General features: G+C 40.3%; 1 protein-coding gene across 3 annotated transcripts; it reads left to right on the forward strand.

The window, feature by feature from the left end:
• The first annotated feature begins 824 nt into the window (after positions 1–824).
• On the forward strand, positions 825–16,238 carry LOC118367519 (T-box transcription factor TBX20). Of its 3 annotated transcripts, XM_035751083.2 has the most exons (9): positions 825–1,228; positions 2,607–2,841; positions 3,624–3,788; positions 4,108–4,216; positions 9,274–9,432; positions 9,881–9,957; positions 11,642–11,668; positions 11,838–11,947; positions 12,181–16,238. In XM_035751083.2, the coding sequence occupies exons 1-9, from the start codon at positions 1,102–1,104 to the stop codon at positions 12,519–12,521; spliced, it is 1,350 nt and encodes a 449-aa protein (XP_035606976.1). In that variant the 5' UTR covers positions 825–1,101; the 3' UTR covers positions 12,522–16,238. The 3 variants fall into 3 exon arrangements, with proteins under 3 accessions (XP_035606976.1, XP_035606978.1, XP_052350360.1); XM_035751085.2 differs by lacking the exon at positions 11,642–11,668; XM_052494400.1 differs by lacking the exon at positions 11,642–11,668 and having other exon boundaries at positions 9,881–9,956; positions 11,834–11,947.
• The last annotated feature ends 4,114 nt before the right edge of the window (positions 16,239–20,352 follow it).

Below are 20,352 nucleotides of genomic sequence, written 5' to 3' on the forward strand. Positions count from 1 at the left end.
GAATAGATTGTTTGAGCAGATTTTAATACCCTCCCAGTTGAAATGTGAATTTATATGAGATTATATTAATTATCCAGCCAAAATATTTTTAAAGGTATAGGCCTATGAACTCTCAAATTCTGGCGCTATGGATTTGAAGAGCTGTGTCAACATATTATAAACATATTCTGATGAAAGGTTTCGTTAAATGTATCGGACACAAATTACAACAACAAAAAACACAGCATATACAAATCAGTATACATTATTATGGATCATGTGAGAAAGTGTGGCCTATATTGTTCAAGAATCAATGGGTAGGTATACCATTAGTTGAAATGACCAGTGAACACAGGACATCTTCCATGCTTTTAAATGTATTAAATGAATGATCATTATGGGAATTTGATGGGGAGAACAAATTGAAAACGATTGGTGATGCACCTCAGAAATAAAAAATAATACATTGTTTTAAGGTAAAAGCACAAATATGACGAAAGTTATAATTTAGTCCTACATATTGACAATTATGCAAATGTGGCATTTTTTCTCTCAATTAGAGATGGGTGTACATATTATCTTATCACGCAATGGGCTACATCAACTGATCGAATCAAGCAACAACAACAAAAAGTGCGTCCAGCCTATCTCCTGATGTGTGAAGTGTAGGGTCGCGGTTAGGTTGCCTCTAGATTTGGGCTAATGGTCGGAATCGGAGGAAAATGTGTTTTTAATAGGCTGTTGGGCTTCGATTCAGTTTGCAGGATAGTATGTGACGTCGACAGTGGGGAGGCGATTGGCTGCGCACGATAGCGACGGAGAGGGGAGTGGGGTTGGCTAAAATTAAGAGCAGTGCAAAGATTCAACAGTCCGGATAAGACTTTGCCACTGGAGTGGAGACGCACAACGATTAGTCGGTTTTTAACAATGTGTCCAACGAGTCTAAAACGGAGAGTGTTTTAAGTTTGTTCTGTAATAGAGGAAGCGCATACCTTATTCAAAAAACAGTCGAAGTAGCTTCCATTTTTTCAGCGTTTTTGTGTGCAGCCTGCCAATAAAACCACAGAGTTCACTCCGCGAGCGGTTTGTGCTTTTGGACGTTTTACTTGTACTACTCTCACCATGGAGTACACCTCTTCCCCGAAGCCACAGCTCTCCTCCAGGGCAAACGCGTTCTCGATAGCCGCTATCATGTCAAGTGGAAAAACGAAGGACAAGGAAACGGATGAAAACACCATCAAGCCACTTGGTAAGCCGATCGCGCACAGTGCCTTACATAGAATTCACATTTTCAGTATAGCCTACAATCGAGCGTGATAGTTTTTTTCTTGGCTATATTGTTTGTTAGATTGTTTAAATCAATCTTGACGATTATGCTATGGGTTGTCTATAGTCCTAGCCCTATTTCTGAAGGCATAATGTTCTATGGGTTTATGGGAAAATAACTGAGAACCTTAATTTAAGATATCTCACATGACTATATTTTTATAACCTTGGTCCAAATATTGGTCCAAAAATCAGGCAGTGCATAACCCCGTTCATAGACTGTCAGCTAAAGTTTCAATTTCAGATTGTATTAGTTGTATGTACGCGATACGCCTGGATATACATCGTACAACGAAATGCTTACTTGCAGGTTCCACCTCGACAATGCAACAACAATAAGAAATAATAAAAGATATGAACATAAAGCAATATTGAACGAGCATAAAATAATATTGATGGATTTTACACATGTAGGGCTACAAAAATATGTATTCAGTAGGCCCATGGTTAACTGAATAGGCACTGAATAAAGCGTTTATTGTATCCAGTGTCAACAAAAAGTGTATGGACTAATGAAACAGAGCAACATTATATCAGAATGTTCTCATCCAGAAATGTCATGCTGCGTTGGCTGTAGTGGTGCTAGCTGATAATTGCTAACATGTTGCTGAATATTTGATTTAATCATGTTTACTTTTCAATTTATCCAAGAAAAATGTCAAATGTAACATTTTCGTCAGATAAATATTAGCATTCAGTGAATACATGGAGACATGGGTTAGTAGACTAGACCTGTATGCAATTACTGACAAAGAAATATAACCCGGACATTGTTGTTAGCCACATTGCTGTTAGCCAGAACTATATCGTTGTGAGACAAAATAAATATGTTGTTTTTGTGATTCAGTTGCACTTTTGAAATTTGTAGTAGGCTAATTTAATGTCGTTCAATGGAAATCAAATAGAACAACCATTCATCTTAATTTTAATGTATATTCTTGCATTTATCAAATACCACTCACGTGTATTGATAATTATTTTAACTTATTTGAATACAAAACATTGTTTTGGAATGCATATATATATATATATGTATATATAGGCTACTAGGCTCGTTGTTAATTGATACAATAATTCGTTCTACTACTTTCTAAAGCTAAATAATAATAACAAATTTATGACATTTTTTAAACAACTATGGCTATGAGTTAGTACATTGCTATAAACGTATAATAGGCTCTGTATATATATATATATATATATATATATATATATATATATATATATATATATATATATTAGTTGGGGTAAAAATAAACAAATGAAACCAGCATTTGAACATGGTGTTTTTTCCTCCATAGAACAATTCGTGGAGAAGTCCTCCTGTAACCAAGGTTTGGGAGAGCTGTCTTCTCTAGATGGGCACGGAGATTTCAGCGGGAGCGCGCCTCCAGTGTGCACAGAGCCGCTGATCCCCACCACCCCCAGTGTTCCCAGCGAGGAGATGGCCAAAATCTCCTGCAGTTTAGAGACCAAGGAACTCTGGGACAAATTCCATGATCTCGGCACTGAGATGATCATCACAAAATCCGGAAGGTAAACTTCAATTTCTCACAGCAAAAACAAAAAGTGTTCCATGTTAAAGCGTGTGTGTACTATATTATCGAACCACGTAGGCCTATTGGCCTACTTTACTTTTAAAATGTGAACGACAATTATACCCTAATGTAGCCTAACACGCAAACTAAAGCTACATTTTATAATCCTGTTATAAGCCTGATTATCCATTGGGTAATTGGATGTTCTGTTTTGTATTTTGCAGGCTCAAGGAATAACATTTTTTAATAAATATGTAGCCTTTAATAAGACTAATTTCGGCAGTTATTATTATATATTTTTTTTACATATGTAAACTATGCGTTAATTGCACCACAAATCATTGTAGCGCACCTGCCATGCGTGGAAATGTGTATAGCCTAAGGGTAATTATGTCATCGAGTTACAACTCCAAATGTGTATAAATATTAACATAATTTAAGCAAAAATACTTTCATCGAAAAACGTAATGCTGTTCAAAACATTTTGTAGGCAAATATTCTCCCTCCCATGAATATCTATTAAAAAATATATAGGGAATATGCCTCACGCTAAAAACATGTTTAATCAAATAGCCTACAGATAAAGGAAACACATAAACCTCATACAAAACGGGAGCTATCGATAATATTTATGGACAAAGGAATTCAGTGAAATATGACTCTCATCATCTTATATTTTACTTGGAGCAAAGGTTTGAGCAAATATTTACCTCTCAGCGAAAATGGTTGGCGTGGGTTTGTGTTGTCGTTGTGTTTACCGTCTCTCTTCCCCTCCAACAGAAGAATGTTCCCCACCATCCGTGTGTCCTTCTCGGGGGTGGACCCGGACGCCAAATACATCGTGCTGATGGACATTGTTCCAGTCGACAACAAACGCTACCGCTACGCCTACCACAGGTCGTCCTGGCTCGTGGCGGGCAAGGCGGACCCTCCCCTGCCTGCACGGTGGGTAACTTTTTTTGTCTCGTCTCTCATCACAGCGAGGCTTTTATGCACGAGTCGTTAATGTCAAAATCATTCACAAAATGGTATGTGGTAGTAGCCAATGACGCTAATTATTGTTATATGGATAGCAAATACACTATATGGCGTAGATAAATACATTTCGGAAGTATTTTTTAACTTGACCGACAAAAAGGTCTGCATTGGAACAAATCCGTCCTTTTGATTTTGAATAGTATGATAATATGTTTTTCTGTGTGTTTGCATGGGCTTTTTCAATTATAAAATGTATTTTAATATACATATTGTATTAATATTGCAGGTTATACGTGCACCCCGACTCTCCTTTCACTGGGGAACAGCTGCTCAAACAAATGGTGTCTTTCGAGAAAGTAAAGCTCACCAACAACGAACTGGACCAACATGGACACGTATGTTATTGATTTGTCATTGTTATTGAAACATTGATGCATATTCATGTTATTTCTGACATGAACTGAAACCTGAAATCATTAGAAGGCTGTATAGCCTAACCCGAGAAAAATCCCATGCAGGCTATCCTCATCATACTGATCAAGGACTCGTGGATAGTTTCCCCGTGGAATATTGGATTCATAATTATTATCTCAAAGTGTAAACAATATTGACAAATTAAAATGATAATTTGGGGGATATTTCTAAAATATGTACTGGAATTGTGTTTAGATGGGATGATAACGGTTTAAATAAATAAACATACTTGCATGTGATTTATGAAAGAATTGCTCTGTAAACTTTCCATAAAATCTCGTGGAATTTTCCCATGGGAAATCATTTTTTCCAAATCTCTTTCACATGTTTTTGGGAAATTAAATGTTGTCAACTGTAAATCAGAGACGTGTTGGATTCAAAATCCACATGTTGCTTTGTTTCACCTGTTAAGATCCAGTTGCATTTTATAATTTAAATGAATATTTTCTTGATATTCAAATCATATTTTTTCTGAAAGGGAAATTAATACGGCCTACATTTTAACGAGAAGCAGAAACACGTGCTAAACTAAAGCACTATAAGCCTATAGTGCAGAAACGAAAACAATAATGGAATATGTGTCCCATGCAACACCATTAATTTACATTATAAACATTATTAGACTAACATCATACACTGATTAGCCTACACCATACCAAACCAACAGATTGTGTGGAAAAACGTCTAATTGAATTTACGAACACGTTACATTTTGAGGGCATGTCCGTGGTATTCGATAAAAAGAGTAGGCCTATAGGCGAGAGCAATGCGATATGATGACAACACCAGATAGATATTTGCTAAACAATGTGAATGATGTCATGGGATTTTGATTTTCATGACTCAAGTAAAGACCCATAAAGCTGATTGCTTCCTATACAAGTTCAAGTTGAGATGTGTCAATTGTGAGAATTTTAGCTGAATGTTGATGAAGGCATGCAGGAACTCCTAGTTCTTAGGACACCATACCACACCACATCTCATTTGCCCAGTACAGTCTCACATACAGTATACTGTATGAATCTAAATCTGAACCATAGTGGTCAGAACCAGAGTAGAGCAGACTAACTCCCCACAGCCACACAGTAACACAATAGATCATTCTTGCTGAGCCACTGTATAGGCTAAAGTCAGATAAAGGAGAAATGCTCTTCATCAAATCAAATTGTACTTGTCACAGGCTTTGTAAACAGCAGGTGTAGACTAACAGTGAAAAGCTTACTTATGGGTCCTTTTCCAACAATGCAAAGTTAAAAATAAAGATAACAAATATAGAATTAAAATATAAATACCGTAAATACATGAATGAGGAATACTGTAAATACATGAATGAGGAATAGTGTAAATGCATGAATGAGGAATAGTGTAAATACATGAATGAGGAATACTGTAAATACATGAATGAGGAATACTGTAAATACATGAATGAGGAATACTGTAAATACATGAATGAGGAATACTGTAAATACATGAATGAGGACTACTGTAAATACATGAATGAGGAATACTGTAAATACATGAATGAGGAATACTGTAAATACATGAATGAGGAATAGTGCAAATACATGAATGAGGAATACTGTAAATACATGAATGAGGAATAGTGCAAATACATGAATGAGGAATACTGTAAATACATGAATGAGGACTACTGTAAATACATGAATGAGGAATACTGTAAATACATGAATGAGGACTACTGTAAATACATGAATGAGGAATACTGTAAATACATGAATGAGGAATAGTGTAAATACATGAATGAGGAATACTGTAAATACATGAATGAGGAATACTGTAAATACATGAATGAGAACTACTGTAAATACATGAATGAGGAATACTGTAAATACATGAATGAGGAATACTGTAAATACATGAATGAGGAATAGTGTAAATACATGAATGAGGAATACTGTAAATACATGAATGAGGAATACTGTAAATACATGAATGAGAACTACTGTAAATACATGAATGAGGAATACTGTAAATACATGAATGAGGAATACTGTAAATACATGAATAACAATAATGAGGAAAAATAACATGGCTATATACAGGGAGTACCAGTGCAGGGGTACGAGGTAATTGAGGTAGATATGTAGATATACAGTGCATTGGGAAAGTATTCAGACCTCTTTACCTTTTCCACATTTTGTAACGGTACAGCTTTATTCTAAAATAAATTAAATAATTCCCCCCCCCCTCCTCAATCTACACACAATACCCCATCAAGACAAAGCAAAAATAGTTTTTTAGTAATTTTAGGAAATGTATAAAAACTTCTTTTTTTTAAAATATCCCATTAACATAAGTATTCCAACCATTTACTCAGTACTTTATCGAAGCACCTTTAGCAGCGATTACAGCATCTGGTCTTCCTGAGTATGACGCAACAAGCTTGGCACACCTCTATTTAGGGAGTTTCTCCCATTCTTCTCTGCAGATATTATTATTATTATATTATTATTATTATTATCCTCTCAAGCTCTGTCATGTTGGATGGGGAGTGTCGGTGCACAGCTATTTTCAGGTCACTCCAGAGATGTTCGATCGGGTTCAAGTCCGGGCTCTGGCTGGGTCACTCAAGGACATTCAGAGACTTGTCCTGAAGCCACTCCTGCGTTGTCTTGGTTGTGTGCTTAGGGTCGTTGTTCTGTTGGAAGGTGAACCTTCGCCCCCCAGTCTGAGGTCCAAAGCGCTCTGGGGAAGGTTTTCATCAAGGATACTGTATCTCTGTACTTTGCTCCCTTCATCTTTACCTCGATCCTGACTAGTCTCCCAGTCCCTGCCGCTGAAAAACATCCCCACTGCATGATGCTGTCACCTTCACTGTAGGGATGATGCCAGGTTTCTTCCAGACGTGACGCTTGGCATTCAGGCCAAAGAGTTCAATCTTGGTTTCATAAGAACAGAGAATCTTGTTTCTCATGGTCTGAGAGTTCTTTAGGTGCTTTTGGCAAATTCCAAGCGGAAGGTCATGTGTCTTTTACTGTCTGGCCACTCTACTATAAAGGCCAGATTGGTTGAGTGCTGCTCTAGGAAGAGTCTTGGTGTTTCCAAGCTTCTTCCATTTAAGAATGATGGAGGCCACTGTGTTCTTGGGGACCTTCAATGCAGCAAAAAATGTTGGTACCCTTCCCCAGATCTGTGCCATGACACAATACTGTCTCGGAGCTCTACGGACAATTCCTTCGACCTCATGGCCTGGTTTTTGATCTGACATGCACTGTCAACTGTGGGACCTTTATATAGACAGGTGTGTGTGCCTTTCCAAATCATGTCCTCTCAATTAAATTCACCACAGGTGGACTCCAATCAAGCTGTCGAAACATCTCAAGGATGAAACAGGATGCACCTGAGCTCAATTTTGAGTCTAATAGCAAAGGGTCTGAAAACTTATTTAAATAAGGTATTTCTGTTTTTTTTTGTTATTATTTTTTTTTAAATGTCTAAAAACCTGTTTTTCACTTTGTCATTATGGGGTATTGTGTGTAGATTGATAAGGGTACAAATTTACTTTAATCAATTTTAGAATCAGGCTGTAATGTAACAAAATGTGGAAAAAGTGAAGGGCTCTGAATACTTTCCGAATGCACTGTAGGGGAGGGTAAAGTGACTAGCCAGCAGCATAGATAATAAACTGAGCTGCAGCAGCAGTGTATGTGGTGTTTATGTTTGTGTGCGTGTGGTGTCAGTATGCATGTGTACAGTACACATTATGTGTGTGTGGGCATATGTAGTGTGTGTACGTGTATGTGTGTGTTGGGATGTCAGTGTAAGTATGTGTAAGTGTTTGGGTAGAGTTCCAGGCAGGTACTTCCTGATAGTGTTTTTGTTTGTAAGCAGGAGGATATAGTTATGGTCTGATTTGCCAAAGGGAGGGCCTTGTAAGCAGGAAGCAGGAGGATAGAGTTATGGTCTGATTTGCCAAAGGGAGGGCCTTGTAAGCAGGAAGCAGGAGGATAGAGTTATGGTCTGATTTGCCAAAGGGAGGGCCTTGTAAGCAGGAAGCAGGAGTATAGAGTTATGGTCTGATTTGCCAAAGGGAGGGCCTTGTAAGCAGGAAGCAGGAGGATAGAGTTATGGTCTGATTTGCCAAAGGGAGGGCCTTGTAAGCAGGAAGCAGGAGGATAGAGTTATGGTCTGATTTGCCAAAGGGAGGGCCTTGTAAGCAGGAAGCAGGAGGATAGAGTTATGGTCTGATTTGCCAAATGCAGGGCCCTGTAAGCATTTCTGTGTGTGGAATAAAGGTGATCTAAAGTTGTCACCTCTAGTTCCACAAGTGACATGCTGGTAAAAATGTCAAACGGATTTCAGATTCCCTGCTGTAAAATCACCGGGCCACGAGAAACTCTGCCTCTGAATGTGTATTTCTTATTCGAGTATAACTCTATGCAGCTTGTTGAGTGCTGTCTTAGTACCAGCATCGAGATTTGTGGTGGTAAATAGACAGCTATGAAAAATATAGATAGAAGTATGGTCTGCAACTTATCATGAGGTATTCTAACCCAGGAGAGCAAAAACTTGAGACTTCTTTAACATTAGAGAATGTGCACCAGATGTTGTTAACAAAGAGACACACCCCTCCTCCCTTCGTCTTACATGAGTCTGCCATCCAGTCTTGACCATGCATCAAAAAACCAGCATGGTGTATATCCATGTCCTTGTTCAGCCACGACTCTGAGAAACGTAGGATATTACAGTTTTTAATGTCCCGTTGATAGGATAGTCTTGAACAGAGCTCATCCAGTTTGTTCTTCAGTGACTCTGCACGTTCACCAACTTCTCAGACTCCATAGGGTTAACATGTTTATCTTTTCACACTCCTCTCTACTGCCACCCCAGTCATCCTCTCTCACTCTATCACCTTGCCTCTTCTATCACTATGCTTCTCTCTTTCTACTTCCTGTCATTTCTCTCATTCTCTCTCCTCTATCTAACCCAGTGTTTTGCCTTCTCTGTGTCTCTATAGATCATACTAAACTCCATGCATAAGTACCAGCCCCGGGTCCACATCATCAAGAAGAAGGACCACACCGCCTCCCTTCTCAACCTCAAGTCGGAGGAGTTCCGCACCTTCGTTTTCACCGAGACTGTCTTTACCGCGGTCACAGCCTACCAGAACCAGCTGGTGAGCAGTAAATCACTACTTAACTGTTCTGTACCAGGGTCTTATTTATTCATGCACACAACGTAAAACCAAAACAAGCGTTTCATATTTGACTACAATTACTCCCTTCTCCTTTCTTCCGTATGGTGCCTAGTGAACATGACCCAGGGGTCACCAGGGAGGACATGTTCTGTTGCTGGATAGTGTTTATGGGTAGAGACAATATGTTGAATATAGGGGGTTGTGTGGCTGGTTTACAGACAACATGCATAGGGAGTGTGTTCAGCTCTGTCTAAAGCCAGTTTTGCCACCCAGGTTATCCCTGACTCCCTTTGTGTGTTTAGTCTGGCTATCCCATGGAAAAAGATAGAGAGAGCGAGACAGACAGAAAGGGAGAGGGATAAGAGTCTGAGACTGAGAGAAAGGAGAAAATAGCATCTAATCTGTTTGCGGGCCTCTTTCTTCCCAGATAACCAAGCTGAAGATCGACAGCAACCCGTTTGCGAAAGGCTTCCGAGACTCCTCCCGACTGACGGACATGGAGAGGTACAGGGAATTTTATGTCCTTGCCTGTTTGTTTATTTCTGTCCGGCGCGGATAAGATATACAGGGGGATGGAACTGGGAGAGAGGGGTGAGAGTAGTCATGTTAGGAGCTAGCTATGGAGCTATGTACTCATTAGCAAGTGCACATGGCATGTTGTTTATTTATTTCTGCTCATTAGGAGTGTGTGTGTGTGTGGAGGGGGGATATGCATGTGTGTGTGTGTGCTCGTGTGTGTGCTCGTGTGTGTGCTCGTGTGTGTGCTCGTGTGTGTGTGTGTGTGTGTGTGTGTGTGTGTGTGTGTGTGTGTGCTCGTGTGTGTGCTCGTGTGTGTGCTCGTGTGTGTGTGTGTGTGTGTGTGTGTGTGGGGGGTACAGTTTTGCAGACATGTGTGTATATGTTACAGAGAAATTGAGAGAAAAAGGAGGAGAGGGGACACTGAATTCGTTTTGCAACTAGATGAAGGACTGTGTTACTGGATAGTGTTGGTTTTTAATTCAATGCCAGTAATTGTCTGAAATGTTTGTTTCTATAAATATATTGTGGTTATCTGAGTGACTTCCCAGGGTGCAATGCCAACCCTCCCTATTATACACTTTGGGCTAACACACACACACACACACACACACACACACACACACACACACACACACACACACACACACACACACACACACACACACACACACACACACACACACACACACACACACACACACACACACACACACACAGTCCTTCCAAAGGATTTCATGACCTACAGCCAAACAAACACACTTTTTTTTGATTGACCAATTCCAGCACTATTGCCAAAATCAGCTGATAAATCAGACCATCTCAGGCCATTTCCCAACAAAACAAGCAAAGTCAAAGACTGCCAAGAGACAGCCGGACAACCAACTCCCCCTTTCTGGTCTCTTTTTGAGGGCTGTGAATTAGATCTGATCAATTGATCTCCAGGGAGCTGCAGAAATCACATTAGTCTGGAGTCAGCCACTGCACTAAAACACAGTGTAATTTAATTGGCTGCTGTGACTGATTGAAACCAGCCCCCTGCGTCGTGGCCTACTGTGGCCTCTGTGCCGGACAGGCCAGAGCTGATAAAAACACACACATTTGTACTGCGCTGCTGACAGATATTGCACTTTCCTAACCTAATTGGGGAGCTAATGTGGACGCATGGCTCTTGTGATGCAGACCACTCCTGTCCAAACGACCCTTCCTCCTCAACCACCACCATATCTGTCCCTCTCTGTGTCACTGAGACGCTGTCTGACAAGACTCGCAGGAACTAATGCACTTTTTTGTTGGAGTACTAAGACTAGGACTAAGACACACACACTGCTTTAATTATGTACTTTGATAGTTAGAAAAGAAGGATCTTTGCTTCTATGCTCCAAAGAGGTATCAAAAGGATTGAAAAATGTTGTTGTGTATTCTGGGCTTTTCTATCTTTATCTACATTATGAGTGATTTTGTTGCACTGGGATTTTATAGACCGTACATTTGCCTTTATAACTAAAATGTTATGGGCTCGTTATTTTTACATACCAAATGTATACAGATATATTGACTGTGTGCAGTTATATTGTATGTGCTGATATATTGTTTATATATTGTCTACATACTGTACATTCAGCATTGTCTGTCACCAGTGTAACTATAAAAGATATAATTTGGGTTATAGGTTACTGCAAAGACATGATATATCTTGGTGAGTTGTTTTGGGGTATTGGTGTGAATGTAGATACAGTATATATTGGACTGAATGTACATTTTATATTAGAAAAGGATATTTCCATATTTTGATGTGAATGTACCAATATGTTTAAGAGTGAACATAGAGATATATTTTGGGCCTTTCTCTTTGGTTTTTGCTGCAGGGAAAGTGTTGAGAGTTTGATCCACAAGCACTCGTACGCACGGTCACCAATACGCACCTACGCAGGTGAGGAGGAGACACTGGGGGATGACGGTCATGCCGCACACAGGGGTAAGAGAGTTGGTCACACACTGATGATGTCATCACACACGTTTCACAAGATGCACATCATGCTAATGAGCCAAATGAGGGTCGTTCAGTGTTACTACTACTACGTTATTTTACTAAATGATTCAAACAACCGTCATTCACATAAATGGACCAATAGAATGCAATGTAGTGCAACATCAATGACAGTATTATAGAAAGAGGTCTCTAACAGCGTTTCTCCATCTCTTTCTAAGGTTCTGCGTTCACCGCCTCTGACAACCTCTCCCTGAGCTCCTGGGTCACCGCCACCTCTGGTTTCTCAGGCTTCCAGCACCCCCAGTCTCTCTCTGCCATGGGCTCCAGCAGCACCTCCATGTCCAACCCCTTGCCCCACCCCATGCAGGGCTCCCTGCCCCCCTACAGCCGGCTGGGCATGCCCCTGACGCACTCAGCTCTGGCGGGCACCATGCAGGGCAGCGGGCCCTCCTTCCCCTCCTTCCACATGCCCCGCTACCACCACTACTTCCAGCAGGGCCCCTACGCTGCCATCCAGGGACTGCGCCACTCCTCCACCGTCATGACCCCCTTTGTATGACTCCCTCTGGGGTGACTGCCTGGCCGAGTAGCCCTTCATCAGCTACAACTACGTTTATAGACACACCTGCACACACAAGTAGATAAACTCACCGATCTGTCCCCTTCAGCATCATCACCCATCGTCACCACCGTGTCCTTGTAAATAATAAGCCCCCTGGCCGAGGCGACTGACTGGACGACCTGGAGAGGCTGCCTGGCTGCTGTCCTGCATGCTGACAGCTGAACCGGAGAGGAAACAGACTCCTACGGGACCTGGTGGAACAGACACAGAGACCCACAGACTGATATGAACACTAGATATGAACACTATTGACCTGCATATGAACATTTACGACCCAGATATGAAAACTGATGATCCAGGTATAAAAAATGTAAAAACAACAACAGAGATGCCGAGGAATGATGACCATGCACAGTGATGCGTTGTGGGAAATAGGTAATGAATGGTCTGCTTGTGATGACTGTCGTTTGCCCCTGCCCTCCAACTGTTGGTCACAATGTTCATTTTGCACCCACTCTCCAGAAAGGCATGGACAGGAGAACCAGTGAACTGTCTGGCTTACGGACATTAGAACCAGAGGGTGTGGTAAATGTTCGTTCTCTCACAGCTTCTGGGGAAAATGCAGAATACGGGACTCCAAAAGTTACGGGCGTGCACAAATTCCAATCCTGGGCACTGCTTGTGGCCACAGAAGAGAACTGTCTTCACTCCAGCTGCTGGGGCATGGAGGAATGGCAGCCATTTTTGACTGAGTCAAAGGATTCCCACAGCTTGCTGACCAAAACTCACAAGGACGGTAGAGGCAACATCTCTCCTCTCCTGCTTGAACTCAAACTCCGTTAAGCTTCCTCTGCATGCAGAATCCTATAGCCTCCTCCAGTCAGGTTGGCTGTTGCCATGGTAGTCAGATTTGTGCACATAGATGCCCTAGAGACAGAGAGAAGCCAATTGTTTCTTTCCCATCTATAAAGCCAGTCATGTGTACAGTGAAGAAGTTATAGTGGAAGATGATCATGTTTGATAGCAGTACATAAATATATCCACACTACACAAACACACACACAGGACAGAAACTATAAGAGAAATGTCACATGACAGTGTCATATCATAGGACGCATGCTGCTGCAACAGATAACACAGACAACATTTTTTTTTTTAATCCTGACCGGGTCTCAAACTACTTTGTCAGTTTCCTTTGTCATCCAAAAAGCTTATATTCACCTCATACCATTTTATGTACTGCATCCAATTTGATTTGTGAGGTCAATCAATGAAAGGAGATGTTAGTTCATGTCTCACGTGTGAATGGGCCCTAGAAGACCACTGGAGGACCTCTCTATCAAAGTCACAGAGCGTTAAAATCACACTACGTCGTCACGTATCCCCAACACCAGCAGATTGGCTTTTCTAACCAATCAATGGCAAATCAGTAATGTATAAATGAAGTACCAAGAGGGAGAGAAAACCTGCAGACTCTGCAGCCCTGAAAGGCTAAGATGGACTTTCTCTTGCTGTATTGGCCGGAAGCCTGATTCACTACCTAACCAATACCTAACTTCTGGCGCCACACTATAGCCTGATTACTGTAGCCTGATTACTGTCTGCCTCAGGCTGTGTCGACACTACAGCACTCTGGGAGAAAGTCCACACCTGTAAATAATGACTCAGTGGTGCCTCCCCTTAGAGGAGGGTGGGGAGGGAGATCTGTTTTGGTCGTCACGTCATTGGCGATTCATCAAGCTCGCCCCTTCTAACCAAAATGACACAGAAGCTAAGATAGTGACACAAAACGCAGTGTATCGGTGCCTTTGCAGTGCCACTCCTCTAAAAATAAAGAATAATTGCAGATGGATTCATCCATTCAATGATGTCTCATACAGTTTGTTACCACAGTAAAACCAATGTTATCGTAAAATGCCGTTCCTATTTTGGCAAGAAAAAGACACCCAAGGCAGCTTTGTAAACCTCTGATTCACAGCTAAGACATCCTGACAATTATTTTTAGTATGAAGATCTCTCTTTCGGGGCAAAATGGGACAGACAAACTTGGATTGAAGTGAAGGTCTAATACAGTATTTCATTGTCTCTCGATTTCATTATACTGAACAAACCAATCACATGGAGCCAAAAAACATGCATAAATTCGGCTACAATTTGGCCATATTATTGTGGGCACTAACTCTGCATGTAGCTTACATTACTGTTCCCACTTACTCACCATTTGCAAACCATGTGTCCACAAGCAGTCAGCAGGTTTGGAGTTGGAATGGATTTTGCAGGATTTTTTGTGTTGAAAACGTGTTGATGGACAACTCTCAGTAGCCTACACAATGCATGGACTTGGAGGCGTTATCGAGGTGCTATCAAACATGATGATTGCCAGTGATGGCATTAACTCTAAGGCTTTCAGTTGAAAGAGGCAAGTGTTTTCATTGTTAAACAATTTCGCATAAGAACTCCATCAAAGGTCTTCAACTGATGTTCTCTTCAATCTATAGCCTGCGTCTGAACTTCACTCCCCATCTTTCAACATGTCCTGGTGTATGCAGCTGACAATCTCGCCAAGTCTTGGTAGAAGGGGGGGATTGTAACTTTCAAACTTTCCATTTTGAACAATGTGTACGCACACTCAAAGTATGCCATGGGAGATAGATCTGCAAGGATTTTGTTATGTTTTTGTTGTGTTTTTATTATTACTTTAAGTGTAATCTAAATATACATCTAACAAGTCTTTGTTTCGTTGATTTTTTAAGTGCAATATATTTATTTCTGCTCTGAAAATGATCATGTGTAAAGTACTATCTGACGCTTAAAAATATGCACTACCGTTCAAAAGTTTGGGGTCACTTAGAAATGTCCTTGTTTTTGAAAGAAAAGCACATTTTTAGTCTATTAAAATAACATCAAATTGATCAGAAATACAGTGTAGACATTGTTAATGTTGTAAATGACTATTGTAGCTGGAAATGGCAGATTTCTTTTAATGGACTATCTATATAGATGTACAGAGGCCCATTATCAGCAACCATCACTCCTGTGTTCCAATGGCACGTTGTGTTAGCTAATCCAAGTTTACCATTTTAAAAGGCTAATTGATCATTAGAAAACTCTTTTGCAATGATGTTAGCACAGCTGAAAACTGTTAAAGAAGCAATAAAAAAAGGCCTTCTTTAGACTAGTTGAGTATCTGGAGCATCAGCAGTTGTGGGTTCGATTACAGGCTCAAAATGGCCAGTAACAAATAACTTTCTTCTGAAACTCATCAGTCTATTCTTGCTCTGAGAATTCCATGCGAGAAATTGCCAAGAAACTGAAGATCTCGCTGTGTATTACTCCCTTCACAGAACAGTGCAAAATTGCTCTAACCAGAATAGAAAGAGAAGTGGGAGGCCCTGGTGCACAACTGAACAAAAGGACAAGTACATTAGAGTGTCTAGTTTGAGAAACAGATGCCTCACAAGTCCTCAACTGGCAGCTTCATTCAATAGTACCCACAAAACACCAGTCTCAACGTCAACAGTGAAGAGGCCACTCCAGGATGCTGGCCTTCTAGGCATTAACATTGTCTACACTGTATTTCTGATCAATTTGGTGTTATTTTAATGGACAAAAAAAGTGATTTTCTTTCAAAAACAACGACATTTCTAAATGACCACAAACTTTTGAACGGTAGTGTATGATATTTGTAAACCATAAGAAATATATATATCACCCCCAAAATGTCTCTCAGTGTTGTTTATTTTTATGCAGTGAATCACTCATTATGTATAAACTGAAGTGTCAGTGTTTCCATCACCTTCCATCATGACCATAACTAGAGTTGTACACAACTGTAACAGCTAATAAGATCAATCTTTATGTAAAGTGCATTTAAAGACATGCTCCAGAACATTGGGGACTAGTTAATATTTTTAAACCTTTTAAACCATGCATAATCTAAGAGCAGAATTACCATCAATTTTACTGTTTTCTGGTAGCTGTGCGCCGCCATTTTCCCTACATTTTCCCCCGATCTGGGCCATCCCTTAAGCAATTCGAGTTTCAGCCAATGAGCCACAAACCGTCGCCATTTGAGTGACAGCTAGCAAGATGCACACACAGCAGAGCGAGAGAGAGAACAATGACGTGGCGCACATATCTGCACATACAGTATGGGGACCACTTGGCTCGTGAGCACTTCTTTCAGAACTACTGTCAAAAAAATATATTAAAGTACCCGGAGAATCTCTTTAAATATGTCAAAACACTAGACTAGGTATTCCCAAACTGGCAATGCCGTCGGGGGTACGCCAAATAAAAATGAGATTCATATTTTTTTTTAATTAAACAAATTTGATTATATTTTAGAAAAAAAAATCTTCACATTCTCAAACAATACATTTATGTTTTGGGTGCTGTTTTTTTCTCGCCTGAGTAGCCTTGTTTCACTGCCAAAACTAAAATTAAATAATCTAGTGTTCAGCGAAATAACAACACAATGTCAAATACAGGTAGCCTAGTCAAATAATTAACATCCAATCACATTAACCGTTACTATCTTGCGAGAATTCCACTAACGGTCCGTATGTAGCCAAACGTAGCTCCTGCTCATGTTGGTGTCTGTACTGATGGTGCAAAAGCCATAACAGGGAGACATGATGGAGTGGTAACGTGTGTGCAAGCAGTTGCTCCTGACGCCACTTGGGTACACGGCAGCATCCACCGAGAGGCTCTTGCTGCCAAGGGAATGCCTGACAGCTTGAAAGACTTTTGGACACAACAGTGAAAATGGTTAACTTTGTTAAAGCAAGGCCCCTGAACTCTTGTGTATTTTCTGCACTATGCAATGATATGGGCAGCGACCATGTAACGCTTTTACAACATACAGCGGTGCGTTGGTTATCAAGGGGCAAAGTATTGACATGTTATTTTTAATTGAGAGACGAGCTGAAAGTTTTCTTTACTGACCATAATTTTCATTTGTCTGACTGCTTGCACGATGACGAGTTTCTCACATGACTGAACTATCTGGGTTATGTATTTTCTCGCCTGAATGATCTGAATCTAGGATTACAGAGATTCTCCGCAACTATATTCAATGTGCGGGACAAAATTGAGGCTATGATTAAGAAGTTGGAGCTTTTCTCTGTCTGCATTAGCAAGGACAACACATAAGTCTTTCCATCATTGTTTGATTTTTGTGTGCCAATGAACTCAAGCTTACGGGACAATGTCAAATGTGATATAGCGAAGCACCTGAGTGAGCTGGGGGGCACAATTACGCAGGTACTTTCCCGAAACGGACGACACAAACAACTGGATCCGTTATCCCTTTCAGTCTATTTACTGATATCTGAACAAGAGAGCCTTGACGAAATTGCAACAAGCGGTTCTGTGAAACTTGAATTTAATCAGAAACCACTGCCAGATTTCTGGATTGGGCTGCGTTCAGAGTATCCTGCCTTGGCAAATCGCACTGTTGAGACACTGTCGCCCTTTGCAATCACGTACCTATGTGAGAGTAGATTCCCGGCCCTCACTAGCATGAAAACTAAATAAAGGCACAGACTGTGTGTGGGAAATGATTTAAGACTGAGACTCTCTCCAATACAACCCAACATTGCAAAGTTATGTGCATCCTTTCAAGCACACCCTTCTCATTAACCTGCGGTGAGTTATTCACCATTTTCGATGAACAAATAAGGTTTTATATGTAAGATGGTTAAATAAAGAGCAAAATTATTTATCATTATTATATTATATGATGTGTGCCCTGGTCCTAAGAGCTCTTTGTCACTTCCACAAGCCGGGTTGTGACAAAAACTCACACTCATTCTTATGATTAATACATGTATGATATAGTGTGTGTGTGGCAGGCTTACAATGATGTAAAAAACAGCATTTGAAGGTGTGTGGACCCTGGTGCTAGACGGGGTACGCAGGTGGAGGTTGAATGTTTGAAGGGGTACTGGAAGGGTATACTAGACAGTAACACATACCCTTGACTTACTTGACTCATTCCTTTCAGCTCCTAGTGAAGCAAAGGGCCTCAACAGTACATCTCCAGAGAACTTCGCCATTCTCTGTGTCTTCTTTGCACTATAAACAATAACAGACAATATTTCACCTAGCACTATAAACAATAAGAGACAATGTTTCACCTAGCACTATAAACAATAACAGACAATGTTTCACCTAGCACTATAAACAATAACAGACAATGTTTCACCTAGCACTATAAACAATAACAGAAGAAGTTTCACCTAGCACTATAAACAATAACAGACTATGTTTCACCTAGCACTATAAACAATAACAGACAAAGTTACACCTAGCACTATAAACAATAACAGACAATGTTTCACCTAGCACTATAAACAATAACAGACAATGTTACACCTAGCACTATAAACAATAACAGACAAAGTTACACCTAGCACTATAAACAGTAACAGACAAAGTTACACCTAGCACTATAAACAATAACAGACAAAGTTACACCTAGCACTATAAACAATAACAGAAGAGAGTGAAACAACATCGCTTCAAAACAATAATTGTCAACAAGTTACGGTTCATTCAAAAATTATTTAAGTATCTTCTATTTGGAAAGTCAACATTATTTACTTCAGTGTCCTCTGACCTGAATGTAACACGGGACTATGCAGGTTTGTTCAAGTGTTACATCTGAAGAATGTTCAGTGTTTCTTTGGGTTGCCCTCTTGAGAATGAAGAAATTGTAGATTGTCGTCTTTAGGGTGAAAGGTCAAATAACCCCATAACATAATCATAACTCAAGCCTTCACTTCTAAATATACATGTATCCATTCTCCCTTGTTTACACAAAGCCCATCTCTACTGGCTGAGACTGTTGGGGTAAGAGGAGGGTAATCCTAGAGCACCCCCTAGTGGCTGATAGAAAGACATGTTTAACTGACTCAAAAACACACCTTTCCCGACCCTGCATTGAATGTACAGAGAGATGGTGATTCATATGCACTCTATTCAGCTAGGCTACTGATGAGACGGACATGTATCCTTATCTCCAACAACACACTACACTTGGACCACACTGGTTAGTGTCCAAGTGTAAATGGAAACACATCAAACATTTTTCATGTTGGTCCAGGTGTCTCTCTCATCTAAAATGTGGGCACCAGTCCCCGAGCTGACGAGGTAAAAATCTGTCCTTCTACCCCTGAACAAGGCAGTTAGCCCACTGTTCCACAGTAGGCCGTCATTGTAAATAAGTATTTGTTCTAGTTAAATAAAGGTTACATTTTTTTAAATGAAGTAGTCCCCTGGAATGCATTTAAATTAATTAACATGTACGCCTTGTTAAAAGTTAATTTGTGGAATTTCTTTCCTTCTTGATGCGGTTGAGCCATTCAGTTGTGTTGTGACATGGTAGGGGTGGTATACAGAATGTTATTTGGTAAAAGACCAAATCCATATTATGGCAAGAACAGCTCAAATAACAAAAGAGAAATTACAGTCCATTAAGACATGAAGGTCAGTCATTGCGGAAAATTTCCAGAATTTTGAAAGTTTCGGCAAGTGTAGCCACAAAAAACATCAAAAACCATGATGAAACTGGATCTCATGAGGACCGCCACAAGAAAGGAAGACCCAGAGTTAACTCTGTTGCAGAGGATACGATACGTTCATTAGAGTTACCAGCCTCAGAAATTTCAGCCCAAATAAATGCTTCACAGAGTTCACAGAGAAACATCTCAACATCAACTGTTCAGAGGAGACTGCGTGAATCAGGCCTTCATGGTCAAATTACTGCAAAGAAACCACTACTAAATAAGTTACATCCACCAATAAGAAGAAGAGACTTGCTTGG

This window comes from Oncorhynchus keta, chromosome 34 (genome assembly GCF_023373465.1).
Source record: "Oncorhynchus keta strain PuntledgeMale-10-30-2019 chromosome 34, Oket_V2, whole genome shotgun sequence".
Classification (NCBI taxonomy): domain Eukaryota; kingdom Metazoa; phylum Chordata; class Actinopteri; order Salmoniformes; family Salmonidae; genus Oncorhynchus; species Oncorhynchus keta.

What these genes read in the sequence shown, in the direction of transcription:
- LOC118367519 (XM_035751083.2), top strand. Translation starts at nt 1,102, where the DNA reads ATGGAGTACACCTCTTCCCCGAAGCCACAGCTCTCCTCCAGGGCAAAC. An exon ending in ATCATCACAAAATCCGGAAG is followed by an intron (nt 2,842 to 3,623) that starts GTAAACTTCAAT and finishes CCCCTCCAACAG; the next exon opens with AAGAATGTTCCCCACCATCC. An exon ending in CGACTGACGGACATGGAGAG is followed by an intron (nt 9,958 to 11,641) that starts GTACAGGGAATT and finishes TTTGGGTTATAG; the next exon opens with GTTACTGCAAAGACATGATA.